At 51.2% G+C, this 17,287-nt stretch overlaps 1 protein-coding gene across 1 annotated transcript in view; it reads left to right on the forward strand.

The window, feature by feature from the left end:
- Nucleotides 1-17,287, forward strand: part of EFCAB6 (EF-hand calcium binding domain 6) — a 245,902-nt gene that overhangs the window by 213,153 nt on the left and 15,462 nt on the right. The window contains exon 27 of the mRNA XM_061124022.1: nucleotides 13,984-14,211. Coding sequence (XP_060980005.1) covers nucleotides 13,984-14,211 — 228 coding nt within the window. The remainder of the gene's footprint in view (nucleotides 1-13,983; nucleotides 14,212-17,287) is intronic.

A 17,287-nucleotide genomic window follows, 5' to 3' on the forward strand; every position in this document is an offset into this window, starting at 1 on the left:
TTCTTTTTATTGTAAATATAATGGTGTCCATGTATTTTTAATGAATATTGTAAAGAATGGGGACATTTCCTTTTCGGGAAAAGGCCCGAAGATTATTGGAAATAAATTAAAGAAATTATTAAGATATGCCATTCCAGTTATTTAGTCTTTCCCCTGATGCCAAAAATAATCCAAGTGCTCTAGATCTAATTTGGGGGATTTTTGAATGTTTCCCCTAAATTTCACTCACTTTCCACTAGTACCTGCTGTTATTGTTGTCCTGGGGACGGTTAAGGACACGGCAGCTTGGGAGGGGTAACGCAGGTCACTCGGACACTTGGGGTGGCCTTGGTGACCGTGCAGGGTGCGGGGCTCTGGGCCACCGTGCCTGAGCGAAAGGAAAAGAAACGTAGCCAACCGTGGATTGAGATGGCACCGTCACACCAGAGGAGCAGTCAGGGGCCACCCTGCTCGGGTCGCCTGGCCACCCGTCAGCGTGACGCACTGTCCTTCTCATGAGGTTAAATCCACGCGTGCATGCTAAGTTGCTTCAGTCGTATCTGACTCTGTGACCCCATCGACTGGGCTCCTCTGTCCATGGGATTCTCTTAGGCGAAAACACTGGAATGGGTTGCCACGCCCTCCTCAGGGGATCTTCCAACCCAGACATCGAACCCAAGTCTCTTTCTTCTCCTGCATTGGTAGGCGGTTTCTTTACCACTAGCACCACCTGGGAAAAACCCAGTCCTCCCAAACCCGAGTGGTTGAAGCACCCCACAGCCCAGGGCCCCACCTGGATCTGGAGCTTCCAGTCGGAAGGAGAAGCAGTCACCCCACCCCCGCCTCCATCAGCTTCCAGGAGGGATGGGCAGTCGGAGGGACTGGGCACCTGCTGCTCTCGCAGCTGCCAGACGGGCCCCGGCTGGAAGCAGGACGGGCTCGCCCGCCAAAGCAAACTCAGCCTGGTCTCCACGCGTCTTGCAGAAAAGCGAACGGGCCGTGCCAGGCTTGCAGTCACCTGAGCCCGCGCACCGCCGGCAGGGCCGGCCTCAGCCCGTCTCCAGCGGGCCCGGGGCAGCGCCGCCAGCGTCTCACGAGCATTCCCCTGGTATCCGGGCTGGCGTTCCCTCCTGATTGCTACCCTGGGCGGGACGCTTTCTGCCTGTTCAAGTAAGCAGACTGTGGCGTAGCCTGCCCCAGAGACCCTCACTCGTTTCGTCCCTCCAGGGATTTGTGATCCAGTTCAACCGCCGTGTTTGGATCAGTTAAACACCAGCATTGAGCTGTACTACTGATCACGTACACTGATCAGCTGTACATTGATCACGACTGCTAAGGTCATGACCGTATCAGGAAGCCAGAAGTCAATCCAAGAAGTCATTGTCCCAAGCAGGCCTTGCAGAGCAAATCCAGGATGGCACTCGTGTCTTAATTGTTTCTGTGTACCTGCGTGTCTGGCTTGGAGGGGAGCTGCTTGGGTTCTGACTTTACCTGCCCCATTCAACTGGGAGCTTCTTACCTCCCCACATTTAGCAAATGTGAACGACGATGTGCCAGGCCCTGGGCCAGCCCTGGTGTCCAGGCTGGTGGGATGACAGGTGAGCACATGCGCACCTCCCCAGGGGTGAGGACTGCTCCGGCAGAAATGGCCCCGACCATTCATGAAGGAACTGGAAAGCTCCACCTCTTGGCCTTCACTGAAGCCTGAATGTGAATGGTCCCTGATGAGAGACTGGGAGGAAGAAGCACGTCACCTCCCTGGTGATTCTGCCCGGCCGGTTCCTACATCTTCGTGCCACCCACAGTCAGATACCAACATCCAAACAGAGGCTGATACACACTGGGCATGTGCTGTGAGCCCAGCCCTGTTCCAGGCACTTTACCTGAATTAACTCAGCTCATCCTCATAAGAACACTTTTCAGTTCAGTTCAGTTCAGTTCAGTTGCTCAGTCCTGTCCAACTCTGTGCGACCCCATGGACTGCAGCACACCAGGCTTCCCTGTCCATCACCAACTCCCAGAGTTGACTCAAACTCATGTCCATTGAATCGGTGTTGCCATCCAACCATCTCATCCTCTGTCATCCCCTTCTCCTCCTACCTTCAATCTTTCCCAGCATCAGGGTCTTTTCAAATGAGTCAGCTCTTCGCATCAGGTGGCCAAAGTAGTGGAGTTTCAGCTTCAGCATCAGTCCTTGCGATGAATATTCAGGATTTATTTCCTTTAGGATGGACTGGTGGGATCTCCTTGCAGTCCAAGAGACTCTCAAGAGTCTTATCCAACACCACAGAGAGGGAAACAGGAACAGAAAGGTTTCAGCCTGTATTCCCGGTCACACAGCTAGAAGCACCAGAGCCGGGATTAGAAATCCAACCAGCACCAGGCCCTGCTCTCAGCTTCCTGCTGTCAGTCTGAGTGTCTGAGTGTCCACCGTACAGGATTGCTGTTCTGGTTAAGTGAGTTAATGCGGAAGGAGCTCTGCATGGTCCTGAACATAGCGAAGACCAAATGTCTGCATTATTATTAATTTTCATTCTATCCTCCTTCATTGAGTGCCTGGTTAGTGTACAGTGTTCAGTAGTGATGTGATTATATGGTGTGTAATTTATTTGGGTGGAAGAATTCATTTTCATAGTTTCATAAATGACTTCAGCCACGCGTTTACTGAATCATTGAAGGGTCACAGGGGTAGCTTAAGTGTTCCCTCTGTTTCTCTGAATTTTATGGCAATTTCATACTACCAAAGGGTCTGTGGGTTGGGTGTTGGCAGCGGTGGCGGGTGGATCCTCTGAGAATGTCGAGCTGTGTGGGGGAAGTGAGCCCAGACAGCCGGAGCGGGAGGCCCTCAGTCCGCGTGGTCAGGGCAGAGGAGGCAGAAAGGGCTCTCTGATGAGCTCACAGTGCTTCCGGACGTCGGGAGATGGGCTTCCCAGGTTCAGGATCAGTGTGTGCAGAGGCCCAAGATGGGAAACCCACACTTTGGGAACAGCTGGAGTGTGGGTTTGGGGCTGGGGTGGGGAGAAGGAGAGGGAGGGGGATGCGAGGTGGGGACAGAGGGTCCGGGAGGGAGGCCGCGGGGCAGGGCTCTGGGGTGGGTCTCCCCTGTGCTTGCCTCCACAGGCATCCCGAAGCATCAGCTTCTCCAGGCTGGGGCTGGCTCAGCTGTTTAGGTCCCCATGCCCGGGACAGAGCCCGGCCTGCAGCAGGCCCTCAGGCTGTGTTGATGCCTCTCTCAGTAGGCTCTGTACTCGTGCGTGTGGTGGGGGCTGGGGTTACGGGAGGATGGGAGAGCAAGGCTCTGAAGTCAAGCCATCTTGAATTCCGTTATCAGTTCACAGGGGAGCAGTCCCGATCATGATCTCTTCAGGGAGAAGCCCCACTTACTTGTCTAGAAACAGGGAGGACACAGCTGCCCCCGAGGGCAATGAGAGGGTCAGAGAGGCTTCTGCAATGCTGCAGCTCAGAGCCTGGGTAAAGGAGCCCAGCGAAGGGTGGGCCCCAGGACCGGGTCTCAGTAAGTCTTGGTTCAGTTGGCTTGAAGCTTGGCTTGAGTGTAGCCCTTCCAAAGGAAAAGGAAGCTGAAATCTCCAGATCTGCATCTGTTCATCGCCCAGAAAGAACCCCTGCTCGGTCAGAGACCCCAGGGTGGGCGGCGTCACGCCCCCAGGAAACCCGGGTGGTACCTGCAGTTCTGGCGTATCTCCCTCACTTCTGCACGCAGCATGCTGAACCGCCAAGGCCGATCCGTCCACCACTAAGGCCTCCAGACCTCCCAATACCCGAGCGTCCACCCTTGGCCCCGTGCGCGGGGGTCTCTGGGAGATGCCGAAGTTGGTTCCTTGATCCAGCGGGAGGCGTCTGTATCAGCACGTTTGCACGCAGAGCTTTCACTTTATTTTCATCTAGATTTTTAAAATGTTTTATCTTTTTTTTTTGACAGGCAGTTTTGCTGCTGTTGTTATTTTTAGCATTCATTAATCCACTGTAAATACAAATGAAGATACAGTACAATTAATTTCTTTGCTAATCAAAATATTTGATCAAATGAAGCAATTTTTCAATTCTTAGAAGTAATTACACTGTTCTTTAAAAGGAAGTGGAAGAATTCTTTACCGAGTATTTCTAATTAGGAGTTTTTGCTACCTGCTGTGTCCTTATTCTGTATGAAGTTTCAGGATTTTTTTTTCCCCTCCTCTAAGGAATCATGGGGGGAAAACTGTTTAATTGTCTCCCTAAGTATCCAGAACAAAACTTAGTAGAAGAATCATGCAGTCTGATTAGCTTGATTATATCCTTCCTAAGAGTTAAATCAATATACCAGCGTGTTTCTAACCTGAGGGCTGAAGCTGACCTTGTTAAATCATGTTGTCCCGGCCAGGTAACAGCCGTGGACACCCAGAGGACGAGGGACATCAAGTCCTCTTGCTCAGTGACTATCGACAAGGAGCAATGAGACCCAAGAGGCCACCTTCTCTTCTGTGTCCTCTGAGCTCAGTACCTTTTATTTCTCACTAACCGGAAATTCAGACCTGAATCAGTCAGCTGTCACTGTGTAACAAAGAACCCCAGAACCTCCAGGACTGTAAGCGCTTGTTCAGCTTTTGCATATGGGCTGGCTGACCTGGGCTCAGCTCTGGTGGCCTCCCTGGGATGTCTCTGCTCCCTGGGACCAGAGTGAAGCAGGTGAGCTCCTCTTAAGACAGCACCACAGACGCAGGAGGGCTTGCCGATCACGCAAAGGCTTTTTAATGCTTGGATCCCATTGTCCTTGCTGACATTCCCTTGGCCAAAGCAGTCACGTGGATGAATGCAAAGCTGTGGGATAGGGAAATACTCTCGGCTCTTCGGTGGGAGGAAACCCAGGGCCACATGGCAGAGGCTGTGGAGATGGGAGCTGAGGAAGCAGGCCTTGAGTGACCTTGCCTCCAGGAAACAGATACACCTGCATGTCTCCGTCTCCAGCTCCACTGGGTTGTTTGACACTTCACCCCCGTCCCCTGCCGTGTTCTCTCTTCCCTGTTGTCTGGAGAAGTTGCTCAGGATACTGTGTCATGGAAAATTGATTTTATAAGTCAGCCAAGACGTGGCTGGACATAATTTATTGACAGGGTACTAGAAGGCTCTTTTCTAAAATCACTCCCTTAATAGAGCTATTGAAATGAGAGTACAGTGAAACTGAACATGAGCTAACAGAATTCCTGGGTCAGTGAGCCCTCCAGAGCACACCCTGCCCTGTGTTACTGATTCTCGCCCTTGGCTAACTTTCCCCAGCTTTAAATTGGGGGACACAGGCTTCTCCCTTGGGGTTTCCCCATGCATGCATGGTCAGTTGCTAAGTCATGTCCACCTCTTTTGCAACCCCATGAATTGCAACCAGCCAGGTTCCTCTGTCCGTGGGATTTCCCAGGCAAGAATACTGGAGTGGGTGGCCATGCCCTCCTCCAGGGGATCTTCCTTTCCCAGGGATAAAACCCAGAGCCCCCAAACTCAAATATGAGTTCCCTACAGCAGAGCCAGGGCTAATTCCCGAATCAGTGGGGTGCTCCCTGTTTGTCCCCTGTCTCCTGGGGTGATAGTCGCGGGGAGTTCCTTCCAACTGGTGTGGTTGTCATGACACTACAGATGGAGAACCTTGGCCCAGAGAAATGAGGTGCCTGCACAAGGTCCAGCTAGAAGATGGGAGAGCAGGGCTGTAGCCTGGCCATCCCAAATCTGAGCGCACGGCAGGCCCAAGGCCACTGGTTAGGAGCCCAGGTTCTTCCCCGCCTCGGGGTGCATGACCACATCTAGATCAGGCTTCCAACCCCGGCAGGCTGGTTAACCTGCAGGCAGGAGCAGGCGCCACATGCCTCTCCCTTCTGATGACTTGTGATGGAGACCGTGGGAGCCAGGAGTCAGGACTCGAACCCAGGTCCGCCCCACCTCTTGACTCAGGCCAAAATGTCTCCTAAAAAAGCAGCAAGAAGGCCACCCGTGTTGGCCAGCCATCGGGTGAAGCACCGCAGGAGTCTCTCTCTTGAGATCTGAGGCTGCCCTTGGAGACGGTTCGGGTTTTATCCCCGCGGGGAAAGGGAGGCGGAGGGTGTGCGTCTCGCCCGAGGCCACCAGACAGAGCAGCACGGAGCTCTGTTCAGCCCCGGCCGGCGCTGAAGCCCTCGGTTGACCGCGAGCTGGCCTTGCTGTCCACCCGGGGCCCCTCCGCTGGACCGGCCCAGCCCCTGACCCCCTTTGGCTTGATCTGAGTCGGCCGAAACTTGGGTTCCTGGTGTGGCTTCCCTGGCGGTGCTCCGGAGGCGTGTGCGACCATCCCTTCTTCCTGTTCCATGTCAGACACTGAGTGAGCAGGTGTGGCCTGAGCCCCAGGGGGACAGGACCTGGTCTGGGGGGTCCCTGCACTGAGCCTGCAAGTTTCCCTCAATGGTCACCCAGCACTGTGTGCGCTTGGAAACACCCCGGTCTAAGCGGAAGGTGGCATCAGAGATGTTGGGGCTGTGGGGGGAGGGGACGGGCTCTGAGCTGGGGCCGAAGAGGTGGCTCTGGGAATTCAGCATAGGCCTCCCTCTGACCCCCCAGTCCAGGCCACCTCGCTCTGACCCCCCAGTCCAGGCTGCCTCCTTCTGACCCCCCAATCCAGGCCACCTCGCTCTGACCCCCCAGTCCAGGCTGCCTCCCTCTGACCCCCCAATCCAGGCCACCTCCCTCTGACCCCCCAATCCAGGCTGCCTCCTACTGATCCCACACTAGTTGGAGTTGCCTCTTGGGTGAGTCCAAGCAGTAGCAGAATTTAGAACTACTGGATTTCACTGTAAAGCTTGGTTTTTTACTAAATGAGATATGTGGCTACATTTGAGTCCAAGAAAAGCTCCATAGAAGCGAGGCGTTATTAGTCGGTTCTTTGATGATTGTATGCTTCATATACTGGGGCATTGTTCCTTGTATTGTGCTACTGCTGCTGGGAAATCACAACCGAGACCGGGAATTTTCTTTTTGGCACAGGTGGTCTATATTTCTCTGCGATATCAAGAGGGACCACTGTTTAGTAAAACAAGGTTCTATACGAATACCCTTGAAAAAATGAGAGAGGATTCCTTCCAAACATGGAAATCATCCTCTAATTGGGTCAGACCCGTAGTGCATAAGATTCCACTATTTTTTTTTTTTTTCCATTTGTAAAGTCACTGGAAGAGCCTTGCAAGCATCCAGTTGTCAGATGACGGGCTGCAGGAAGAGCGGGCCCACCACTCCCGCTCCAGACAGTTGTGGGGACGGAAGTGGGTGCCCGAAGCCCCGTCCCTTTCCCGAGCTCTGTCCTGCAGCTGCGATCCCTATCCTGAGGAGCCCTTTTATGTAAAGCGTAGTTGGTTTTGGAAAGTGACATTTGCATCTGAAGATAGTGGTGTCTTTTTTGATGAGGAGAAACATTGCTTCCAGTTATAGAAAAAGCCCTATTTTCCCCCATTCAGATAGAACGGTCACGTGACAAGTGCCAGGGACACAAAAGCGCCAGACCAGGAGCCATCTGTTCCTTCCCGGCGTCTCCAGTCACTCGGAGCGTGGCTGGTGGTGCCTGCACAGCTTTGCAAAAAAGCAAGGTGGGGACCAGAACATGGGCGCCTGACTGCCTCCAGCCCAGTGCCCCCGATGGGAGAGCCGGGAGGCCCTGCCCTCCCGAGGCCAGGTGGCACGGGGTAGGGAGGGCTGGAACTGCATCCCCGGGGCCCGGGGACCTTCCGGTCAGAGGTTGGTCCCACGTGCACCGGGGCGATGGCCGTGGTGCTGCTGGGGACGGGGCCCCCGGTGACCTTGGTTTCCGTTTGTGCCCTGTTTGTAGTTTCTAAGTTTTCTGCTGTGAACACACAATAATCATCTCTGCCGGCAGTCCAAGAATATTCCCCGACCGGCCGCAAAACCAGCTTTGGGACAAATCGAAGCCACCCTACCTCTCCGCGTCCTCAGCCTGGCCCCTGGTGTGGCCCTGGGGGGTGTGGGGAAGAGAACTGGGGGTGCGGAGGCCAGCGCTGCTCCCCCGACCTTCATGCCAGCTTGCCGCGTGAGCTTTGCAAGGATCTGTGCCGCCTTCACCTCCGGGCTCTGAGGTTTCCTCCTCGGGAAGCTGTTCCCATCAGCTGTGTGGAGAGCACACGACCTGTCTCGTAATCTCCACTCACCTGTGAAACTGCTCTCCTCTCTCTCTCCCCGACCCCAAGACCCTCCCCTGCCAGAGGCTACTTAAGGATCATCTTTTACCTCCGTCTCCCGAGCGTCTGCAGAAGAGCCTGGCACGCAGCAGACGTTCCAGGGGTGTCTGTGGATGGCGCGACGCAGCCGTCGTGGGCGTGCGTTGAGTGTTCCTCCTCTCTGGGTGCATCAGTCCGCGTGTGGGTCACATGTGTGTCACATGCCTGGCTCAGGTGCTCAGCCCCACCCCCCGCCCCTCCCGCTGGGGCTCTGGGATTCAGTGTGACCCATGTGTCACTATGATTTCCTGCCCTGGCGGAGACCGGCAGTCACAGCGACCAGGGCTCCCGGACCCCTGCCCCTCATCTGCATTGCTTGCCACCAAGCCGTCCCTGCCTCCTGATCTCCGGACCCCAACCCACGGGGGAGGCAAGACTCACGGCTTGGGAGCCCCATTCATCTGCCCCCCTCTGCCGTGGCTTACTCCTCCTCCAGAGAACAAGCGTTAGTGCTTGTGTGTGTGTACACATGTGAGCGTGTGTACTTGTGTGTGGTCATGTGGACCAATCTGCTGCGCCCCTTGCCACTCTCTGCACTGCAAACATTTTACCATAATGTTAAACTGTTTCTTGAAGCCTTCTAAATAGCTGCATTGTAGAAATACTATGGTTTATTTAGCCATTCTCCTGATTTAGACAATTTTGACATCTAAAGCATTGCTAATTTTTTGTGAACCATGTAAATAATACAGTGTGTGTGTTTGTAGCTCGGTCGTGTCCGATTCTTTGCGACCCCATGGACCGTAGCCCACCAGGCTCCTCTGTCCACGGGATTCTCCAGGCAAGAATCCTGGAGTGGGTTGCCATTTCCTTCTCCAAATAATACCATAATGATCATAATTTCATGAATTAACCTTGTTTACTTCCTTGAGGAGAATCTTCAAAGGGCAGGTCCCAGGTGTAAAGGATAGGCACTTCCACGGCTCCACATACCTTATTCTACCTTTCCCAACACTGATATTGTCAATCCAGAAATTTGTGTTTCTTAGAAGAAAAACAAACAGAATCTTGGCTTCATTTCCTTTTTTTTTTTTTGCATAGTGACCAGGTCAGAGCTTTTTTTTTTTTTTTAAGAGTGATGATAGTTTTTAAATAATGATTTCACTTTTGGCCGCGCTGCGTCTTCATTGCAGCACATGGGCTTTCCTTTGGCTGTAATCAGCGGGGCCTGCTCTTTAGTTGTGGTGTGCGGGCTTCCTGTAGCAGTGGCTTCTTGTTGCAGAGCGCAGGCTCTGGAGTGCTGGCTCAGTCGTGGCACATGGGCTTAGCTGCTCCACAGCATGTGGGATGTTCCCAGCATGTGGGTTGTGTTGACCGCGGGGTAACCCTGTGTCCCCTGCCTTGGAAGGTAAGATTCTCAACCACTGGACCACCAGGGAAGCCTCTAGATCAGAGCTTTTTAACAGAAGACCCAGGGCGACCGTGCAGAGCAGTCATTTGTTTGATTGGCTGTGTTGGTGACACTGCTTATCCATCTCTTCTTTGAACAAAGATCAAGGCCCCACTGTGTGCCGGCTTCTTCGAAGCACTTGGGGACTCAGCAGAGAGCAAAAGACCGGAGCCCTGGCCTTGAAGTTTATTTTCTGTTGGGATGGAGGACAATTAGGGTAAATATAAGGTGGATCAGAGAGCGGAATGTGGGACGGAGAACGAGAAGGGAAAGGGAGAGGGAATTAATGTGTCGTTCAGCTCAGGAATGTGGTAGAAACCCTGAGAGGAGGGCAGGAACAGCAAGTGCCAAGGCCCTGAGGCAGGAAGGAGCTTGTGTGCATGAAGCACAGCAGGAGGCTGGCACGGAGTGAGGTCAGAGGTCATAGAGGGCGGGCTGGCGGCCATTGTGATGCCCTGCCGGTTGCTCTGAGCAACGTGGGGAGTCATTGGAGAGCTGTGCACGATCTGACTTGCACTGTACAGAGGTCGTCCTCAGGGGAAAATGATGCTGGCTTTTCGATTATGGCTCAGCCCTCCCCCACCCCTCCACCCAGAGAGCAAGTGCTAACACGTATGTGCATGCGATGCTCATGCGTGTGTACTTTTGACAGATTGAGGGTGGCAGGAAGGAGGCTGTAATTTGTGCAAGATGATGGCGGTCTGGACCAGGAGGTGAGGGTGGAGCAGTCAGCTTCCAGGTACGCACTGGGCATGAGGCCACTGGGATTTTGGGGAGGTTTGGATGATAGATGATAGACAGATTGCATGCTGGATACATCACAGAGGGCTCCAGGCTGGGCCACTGGGCCAGTTTCCATTTGCTGAGATGCGGACCTTGCGGGGGATGGTATTTTGAAGCTGTTAACTCAAGAGGGGAGAGAGAATTCCCTTTATGAAACTGGGATGTTCAGTTTTGCTTAGGAGGGCTGCCCTCACCCAAAGGTATCTTGGAGTCAACCAGAGCCACACCGAACCCTGCTGCTTTTTTTTTGATTCCACATATAAGTGATATCATATGGTAATTGTCTTTCTCTGTCTGACTGACTTCACTCAGTATGACAATATCTAGGTCCCTCCGTGTTGCTCCAAATGGCACTGTAAATGCCAGAACAATGTAAATATTCCTTTTTATGGCTGAGTGATACTCCATCGTATAGGTACCACACCTCCTCCTTCCTGCTGCCGCTGTAAGTTTGTAACAGTGGGCTTTGTGATGTAAGGGCTCACTCACAGAAGACTTCCTTCTCACTCATGGACAGCCTGAGTGGGTGTCCACTGTTCTACTTGTATATCCTGGACCTTACTATTCTCATTCTGTTGTCCTGTTTATATCATGCTTGTGGTATTTTGATATCTGGTGACTCAAAAACATCATTGCTAGTCTCTTCCAAAAATTTCATGGCAATTCTCACATTATTATGTCTCTATATTAAGTTTAATATCTATGTCTAATGGGTCCCCCCCATTTAGCCATTGTGATTTTTGCTAGAGTTTTATTTATTTATAATTTGAAAAAGGTTTTCTCTTTTGAAATGGAGTCATCACATCCAGAAATATGGTATGTGTCTCTTTTTAGTCCAGTCTTCTTGAAAAGATATTTTATTTCAAATTATTTTTTGCACTGGTCTGCTTTGATAACCTTCAGTAGAATGTGTCTGGCTTTCTTCATATAGGTCTCATGCCTTTCAAGTGAAACCTATCCCAAAGTATTCGATAGCTTTGTCATTAATGTGAATGTGGATTTTTTTATGAGATAATTTCTAACTAGTTATATTTATTGTATAAGAAAAAAGGTATTGCGTTTTCTGCATTTTTTACTTTAATTCAGCTGCTCTCATAATTGTATTGAGACTTTCTAGTTGTACAATCATATCCAAGAGTAATGATAAATGTTGTTTTTCAACATTTGTTTTCAACTGTTTATTTCATCTTCTTGTCTTATTTCAAAGGCTAGAGCCTCTAAAAATGTGACTAGCAGAATTGACAGTGAGCCTGCCTATCTTGTTTCTAACTTTAATGGAAATGCTTCATATTTCACCCATGTAACACATTTACAGATAGTGTCTGATTAATACTCTTGTGTTTAAGATGTTCATTTTATTTCTATATAGTATGTATGTTCTCTTCTATTCTATACCATCTTATCAGGAATGACTGCCAAATTTTGTTAGATAAACTTTGTCATGTGTTGATATGTGACCTTTGCTAATTATAAGGAAGATTTCCTAATTCTTGGAATAAACCCTAATTGATTTTGGTGTGCCCTTTTAAAATACAGCACTAAATATTCCTAAAAAGTTGGTTTTTAAAAAATTTTTGTTATATTTGCCGTTATGTCCATAAACTAGATTGGCTCATATTTTTCTTTTCAAATGTTTTCTTGATTTTATTTTTGTGTTAGGGAATGAACTGGAATACTATCTGTCCCTTTTTGTGTTCTGGAATAATTTGACTAATGTAAAAATTATCTGGCTTCCCAGGTAGCTCAGCTGGTAAAGAATCTGCCTACAATGCAGGAGACCCTGATTCAGTTCCTGGGCCAGGAAGACCCCCTGGAGAAGGGATAGGTTACCCACTCCAGTATTCATGGGCTTCCCTGGTGACTCAGATGGTAAAGAGTCTGCCTGCAATGCAGAGACTGGGTTGGGAAGATCCCCTGGAGGACAGCATGGCAACCCACCCTCTCCAGGGCTTGACACCTTTTCAGTGATAGATGGTAGCTCTTTTAACAGCTTTTTAAACTTCTTTTGTGATTACCTGTCTATTTGTAATGTTACTTACATTAAATTTAGTAATCTATATCTTGCTAGAAAATGATTCAATTTCCTCTGGAGTTTAAAGCATATTAACCTAAGATTGCCCATTTTACTTTGTTAGAGTTCTTCCATATCTGTTGTTAAAACAGAAGAATTTTTGATTTGTTTTGTGTGTTAACACTTACAAAGAGCATTCACACACCCCGTCTTGTGGGAGCCTAGATTCCTCCCGGAAAAAATGAGGAAAGCGAGGAAAACTTGATTCAGTGGCATGTGGACGTCACGCGGCCACTTAGAGCCAGAGTCAGAGGGTCTCCCACCTTCCCCTGCGCGATGCGACACCCGTGTTCTTTCCACTTATGTTCACCTGTGGCACGTCCTCCTCAGGCCCCAAAGGTGTGACCAGCATAAGGATGGACATCGAGCTTGAGTCTCCTACCAGCAAAGATCCCTCTACTCTCTACTGACACCCCTCTCGGTGTTTAGGGAAAGGCCTTCATACTTAGACACAGGAGGCGTGTTTTCAACTGTTCAAAAAAGTGTAAGATGCATCTGTAGGATCACTTTTTTTCCCTAGAATGAAAAATGAAAGGCGTTCATTCACTTTGCAGATGGCTCCCAATGGACGTGTTTGAAAGCTTCTGTTAACCTTTGGGTGGTCAAGGATGTAGTGGGCTGTGGTTTGAGTGTAAGGGTGTATAGCCACGCTTTTGAGGGTGTTGTCAGCAGCATCCCGTGTTTGATACAGTTTCGTAGAGTAACGTTCTGCCCCAGGAGCTCCCCTGCACTGTGGGCAGCGTCCACCAGGCCCTGTAAGCACCTCCCAGGGGTGCAGGATGGGATCTAGGCAAGCAGGCCGGCCCCGTGGTCCCCGCAGCCTCCAGCTGCAGGACTCTGCCCTAGCCAGGATTAAGTCCCTGTGGGTCTCGAAGTCTCAAACTTAAAGGACACTTAACCAACAGTGATGCTGCAGCATAATATGGTAGCAGTCTTTTGATGACTTTTGATGACAGTCACAGGACGTCCCTAGTGGCCCAGTGGCTAAGACACCGCTCTCCCAGTGCCGGGGGCCTGGCTTTGATCCCTGGTCAGGGAACTGGATCCTACATGCTGTAACTAAGAGTTTGCATGCCACAACTAAGACCTGGCAGAGCCAAGCACACAAATTAACAGTGCCATTCACATCATAGCCGTCATGAGCATAAATCAACCCGTCCTGAGGGCTGGGGATGAAAGCAGTCTGGATCCACATCCCTGTTGATTCCCTCACCACTCAGAGCGGACACTCACTGCGTGTGTGTTCAGCAAACCGGAGGACAGGCCAAGTGCGTGAATGGCCGAGGGCAAGGGGTGTGCCTTCCTCCGGCCCGGCCCTGCCCTGCGGGCTCCGCGGCTGGGCAGCCCAAGCTCCCACTTTTCAGGCAAATCTGCACCTGCAGTCAGGCCTCTGGGTCTCTGTCTCTTGGCTCAGGTTCCTCATGAAGCTGGGCCTCCCAGGCCCCACCCTTGCCTGAGGCGCCCAGAGCCAAGGCGATTCATTATTTACTAAAGGGATCAATTTTCTGTCCTGTTTTGCCCAGACCGCTATGGAGTGGGCTGAGAAGATGCCCAGAGGTCCACGACCCTTATCGCCCAAGGAAATGGCAAACCAGGAGTTGTTGGCTCGGCTGCACAAGGCCGTGACCTCCCACTACCATGCCATCGCCCAGGAGTTCGAGAACTTTGACACCATGAAGACGAACACCGCCTCCAGGGACGAGTTCCGGTCCATCTGTACTCGCCACGTCCAGGTTCTGACGGACGAGCAAGTAAGGACCGCGTTCTGTTCAGCCTCCTAAGCAGTGTCGTCCTAAGCAGAGCGTCAGGCCAGCTGTTTCCGAGAGTATAAAGAGTTTAAGGCTGTTCTCTCTTTTTTTAAATATGGGAAGGGTTTGTTTTGTTTTGCGGGGGCGGGTGGGGGGAAGAGGGGGTTGCTGTTGTTGTTTTAAATCTTACTAAAGAGACACAGGAGCCTTCTGTTCCTGTAACAGGTATGGAATGCACCATTTCAATTGGGGTGCAAATCATGTCACCTTTATTTTTAAAATCAAATTTAACTTGGCTCCAGCTCCCACTACCCCTCTTACTCCTTCCCTGGATCATTCCAGGGACAACTGATCCAGAGAGATGGCCAGTTTCTCTCCACACTTGAGCCGGGGTGGAGGTTGGAGATGGATAGACAGAGTGGGTGCTCAGCACGTCCCGCGGGTGGGCCATGTCCACGTCCCCACCCAGACCCCAATAGCCCAGGGGCTGCACCAGTGATCCGAACCCACACGTGGCTGTCCCTTCTCTCCCAGAAAACGCGCTGCCGCCAGCCCGCTCCTGCCCTCAGCCGAACCGAGGCCCCGTCCATTCCCAGAGAATAATTCAGATGAAAAAGGAAATCCAGAACACTCACAAAAGCAACCCAGCCTCCCCTCTTCCTCCTGGTTCCACTCAGACCTAGCCCAGGCGCTTCCTACAGCTCCCCATGTGGGAATGTCACCCTGTCCCCTCCAGAGCTGGGAGAGACTCCACTCCGACCTCGAGACTCCTAGTCTCAGAGTTTTAGGGTAAGGACGGAAAATAATCTTGAGTGGCCATCACACCCAACCTCCAGCCCTACTCAAGCCACTGAACTCACTACCCTAAAGAACAAATTTGTTAAAGATACTAATAATATGGACATCAGATTTCACTTTCCTAAAATATCACCTTTTTTTGGCATTATGATCATTTTTTTGCTAAGAAAAATTAAGCGCTCTTTCCAAAGAATTCTGTCCCAAAGAACAACCACACCAAGTGAAGCTGTTTGAAATACATCTCTCCATTGCTACAAATGGATGGAAGCCTTTCAAATTAATACAGTTGCATTTATTATTCTATGGAGCCAACTAATAAAGGTTTTGCTAATAAAGGTTTTACTAATAAAGATTTTTCATTCCATCTAAATGAGTAAAATTTTACTCTAATTATAGATGTAAATTAATGACATGCTGGCATATCTGGCATTCTCAACAGAGAATTTGATTTTAATGGTCCACGAAGAAAAAGCTTCACCATCCCCAGCACAGACAGCCCCACCCCCACCCCGTACCCCCACCACACGATCAAGCACTTACTTTTAAACACTGCCTTCTAAAAATACACGGACATATCTCAGAGACAGACTGCATCATCAAAAGCGTCAAAGTCTGGCATAAGTACTGTGATTTAAGTTGGGTGATGATTAGCAGAAATTGTGCTATATTGGGGAAGGCTGCTTCTAGATACAAGCTGGTAAACAGAAAGCAAAAGCCCCCGAGATCCATATGTTTTCTCCTTGCATGAGCTGCTTAGCCAACGACCTTCTCGGGTGGATGGTCCTGAGTCTGACAGAGTAAGACACAGAAGTAATGTGCACGCTGGACTGGACACGTCTAGACCCTTCATGCCAGCATGGGGAGGAGTCCACTGGAGACGCTGGGACAGGTCCGACAAGGTTAAGTAGCTTGCCAGTATAGATTCTAGGACTTAGTTTATATCTACGTTATAAACTTCTCTCTAAAAGATCCAATCACCGTGAATCCGAGGGGCCAGATTTCTTGACTTAACAGAGCTCCCTAAGTCAGAAAGTGCCACAGTTTTGGAAAACTTTTGGCACAATTAACCTTTCAGAAAAGGAGAGTGGCTTTCAGAGCAGGTGAAGTTGGACACTGAAGGTCTTCATGGCTCTGCATAAAGCATGTGATAAAAGGCCACAGAACTGTGTCCACTTGGATCTGGCTTAAGGAGACAGGGGCCCCACGGGGAAAGCCTGTCGCAGTGAGGCCATTTAGATCAGCCCACAGCGGCTGCCTAAAGAGTGTGACTATGCAGCTGCATTAGGGAGAGGAACTGTCAAACATTTCCAGATGTGATACTTCTAAAGCAGACACCTCTAGGAAGTGAGAGAAATGCAGGCAGACCTGGATTTCAACCCTGCTTCTGCACTCGTCCAGCTGTGTGACGTGGAGAGTTACTCAGCCTCTCTGAGCTTCGGTGTCCTTCCCTAGGAGATGGGACAGTGCTCCCCAGGCTGGTCCAGGCGCCCTCCGCCCAGGCTGCAGTTCTGCCTTCTCCGTCTTTGCCCCCTGCTGTCTCTGCCTGCCCCCGGCCCCGCCCCCTTGCATCGGGTCAAGTGAGTTCTTTTCTGACCACGCCTTTCCCTGCCGGAGCTGGCCACGCGCGCTGTGCCCTCCCCCCACCCCACCCTGAGCGCGCCACCATCTGCCCAGCCCTTGGCACACTCCTGCATGTCCTTGCGCACAGCGTGCCTGTCTTGGCTGCACATTGAGTGCCCAAAGGCAGCAGGCCCCCCCTCCTTCACTGAAGAGTGGACTGCTGGTCCTCTGAGCAGAGTGCTGACGTCAGGTCCTGGGGAACCAAGGAGGACCTGCTCCCTGCCTCCCTTGAGTCTGCATCCCGGGAGGGTAGAGAGAGAGTAAATGCCTGTGGGAACATCATTTCTGTGATTCCTCACCACTCTCTGCTGCAAAGGGAGGTGCAGCATGCTAGGAGAGCAGAGCTAGGGGCTGGTCTGGACCCAAGGGGTCAGGGTGCTTTCCTTGAGGACACAATGCTGGGATGGGGGCATTGCCTCCAAGAGACATCAGGAGAGAGCAGTGCAGGCAGAGGGGGCGTCCTTGAAACATAAGCAGTGGGCCCGCCACTCAGGTGGTGCTGCTACCAGCCGGCCTGTGGGCCCAGGAGACACACCCTGCTCGTGGGGTCTTTGTTCCTTGAGGGGCAGATGGACAGTAAACAAAACAAGATATGTGTATGTTGGATGACCATAGAGGCAAAAAATAAAAACCAGGAAAGAGGGCAGTGCTGGGGAGTTGT

The sequence above is a fragment of the Dama dama genome, chromosome 22 (genome assembly GCF_033118175.1).
Source record: "Dama dama isolate Ldn47 chromosome 22, ASM3311817v1, whole genome shotgun sequence".
NCBI lineage: Eukaryota > Metazoa > Chordata > Mammalia > Artiodactyla > Cervidae > Dama > Dama dama.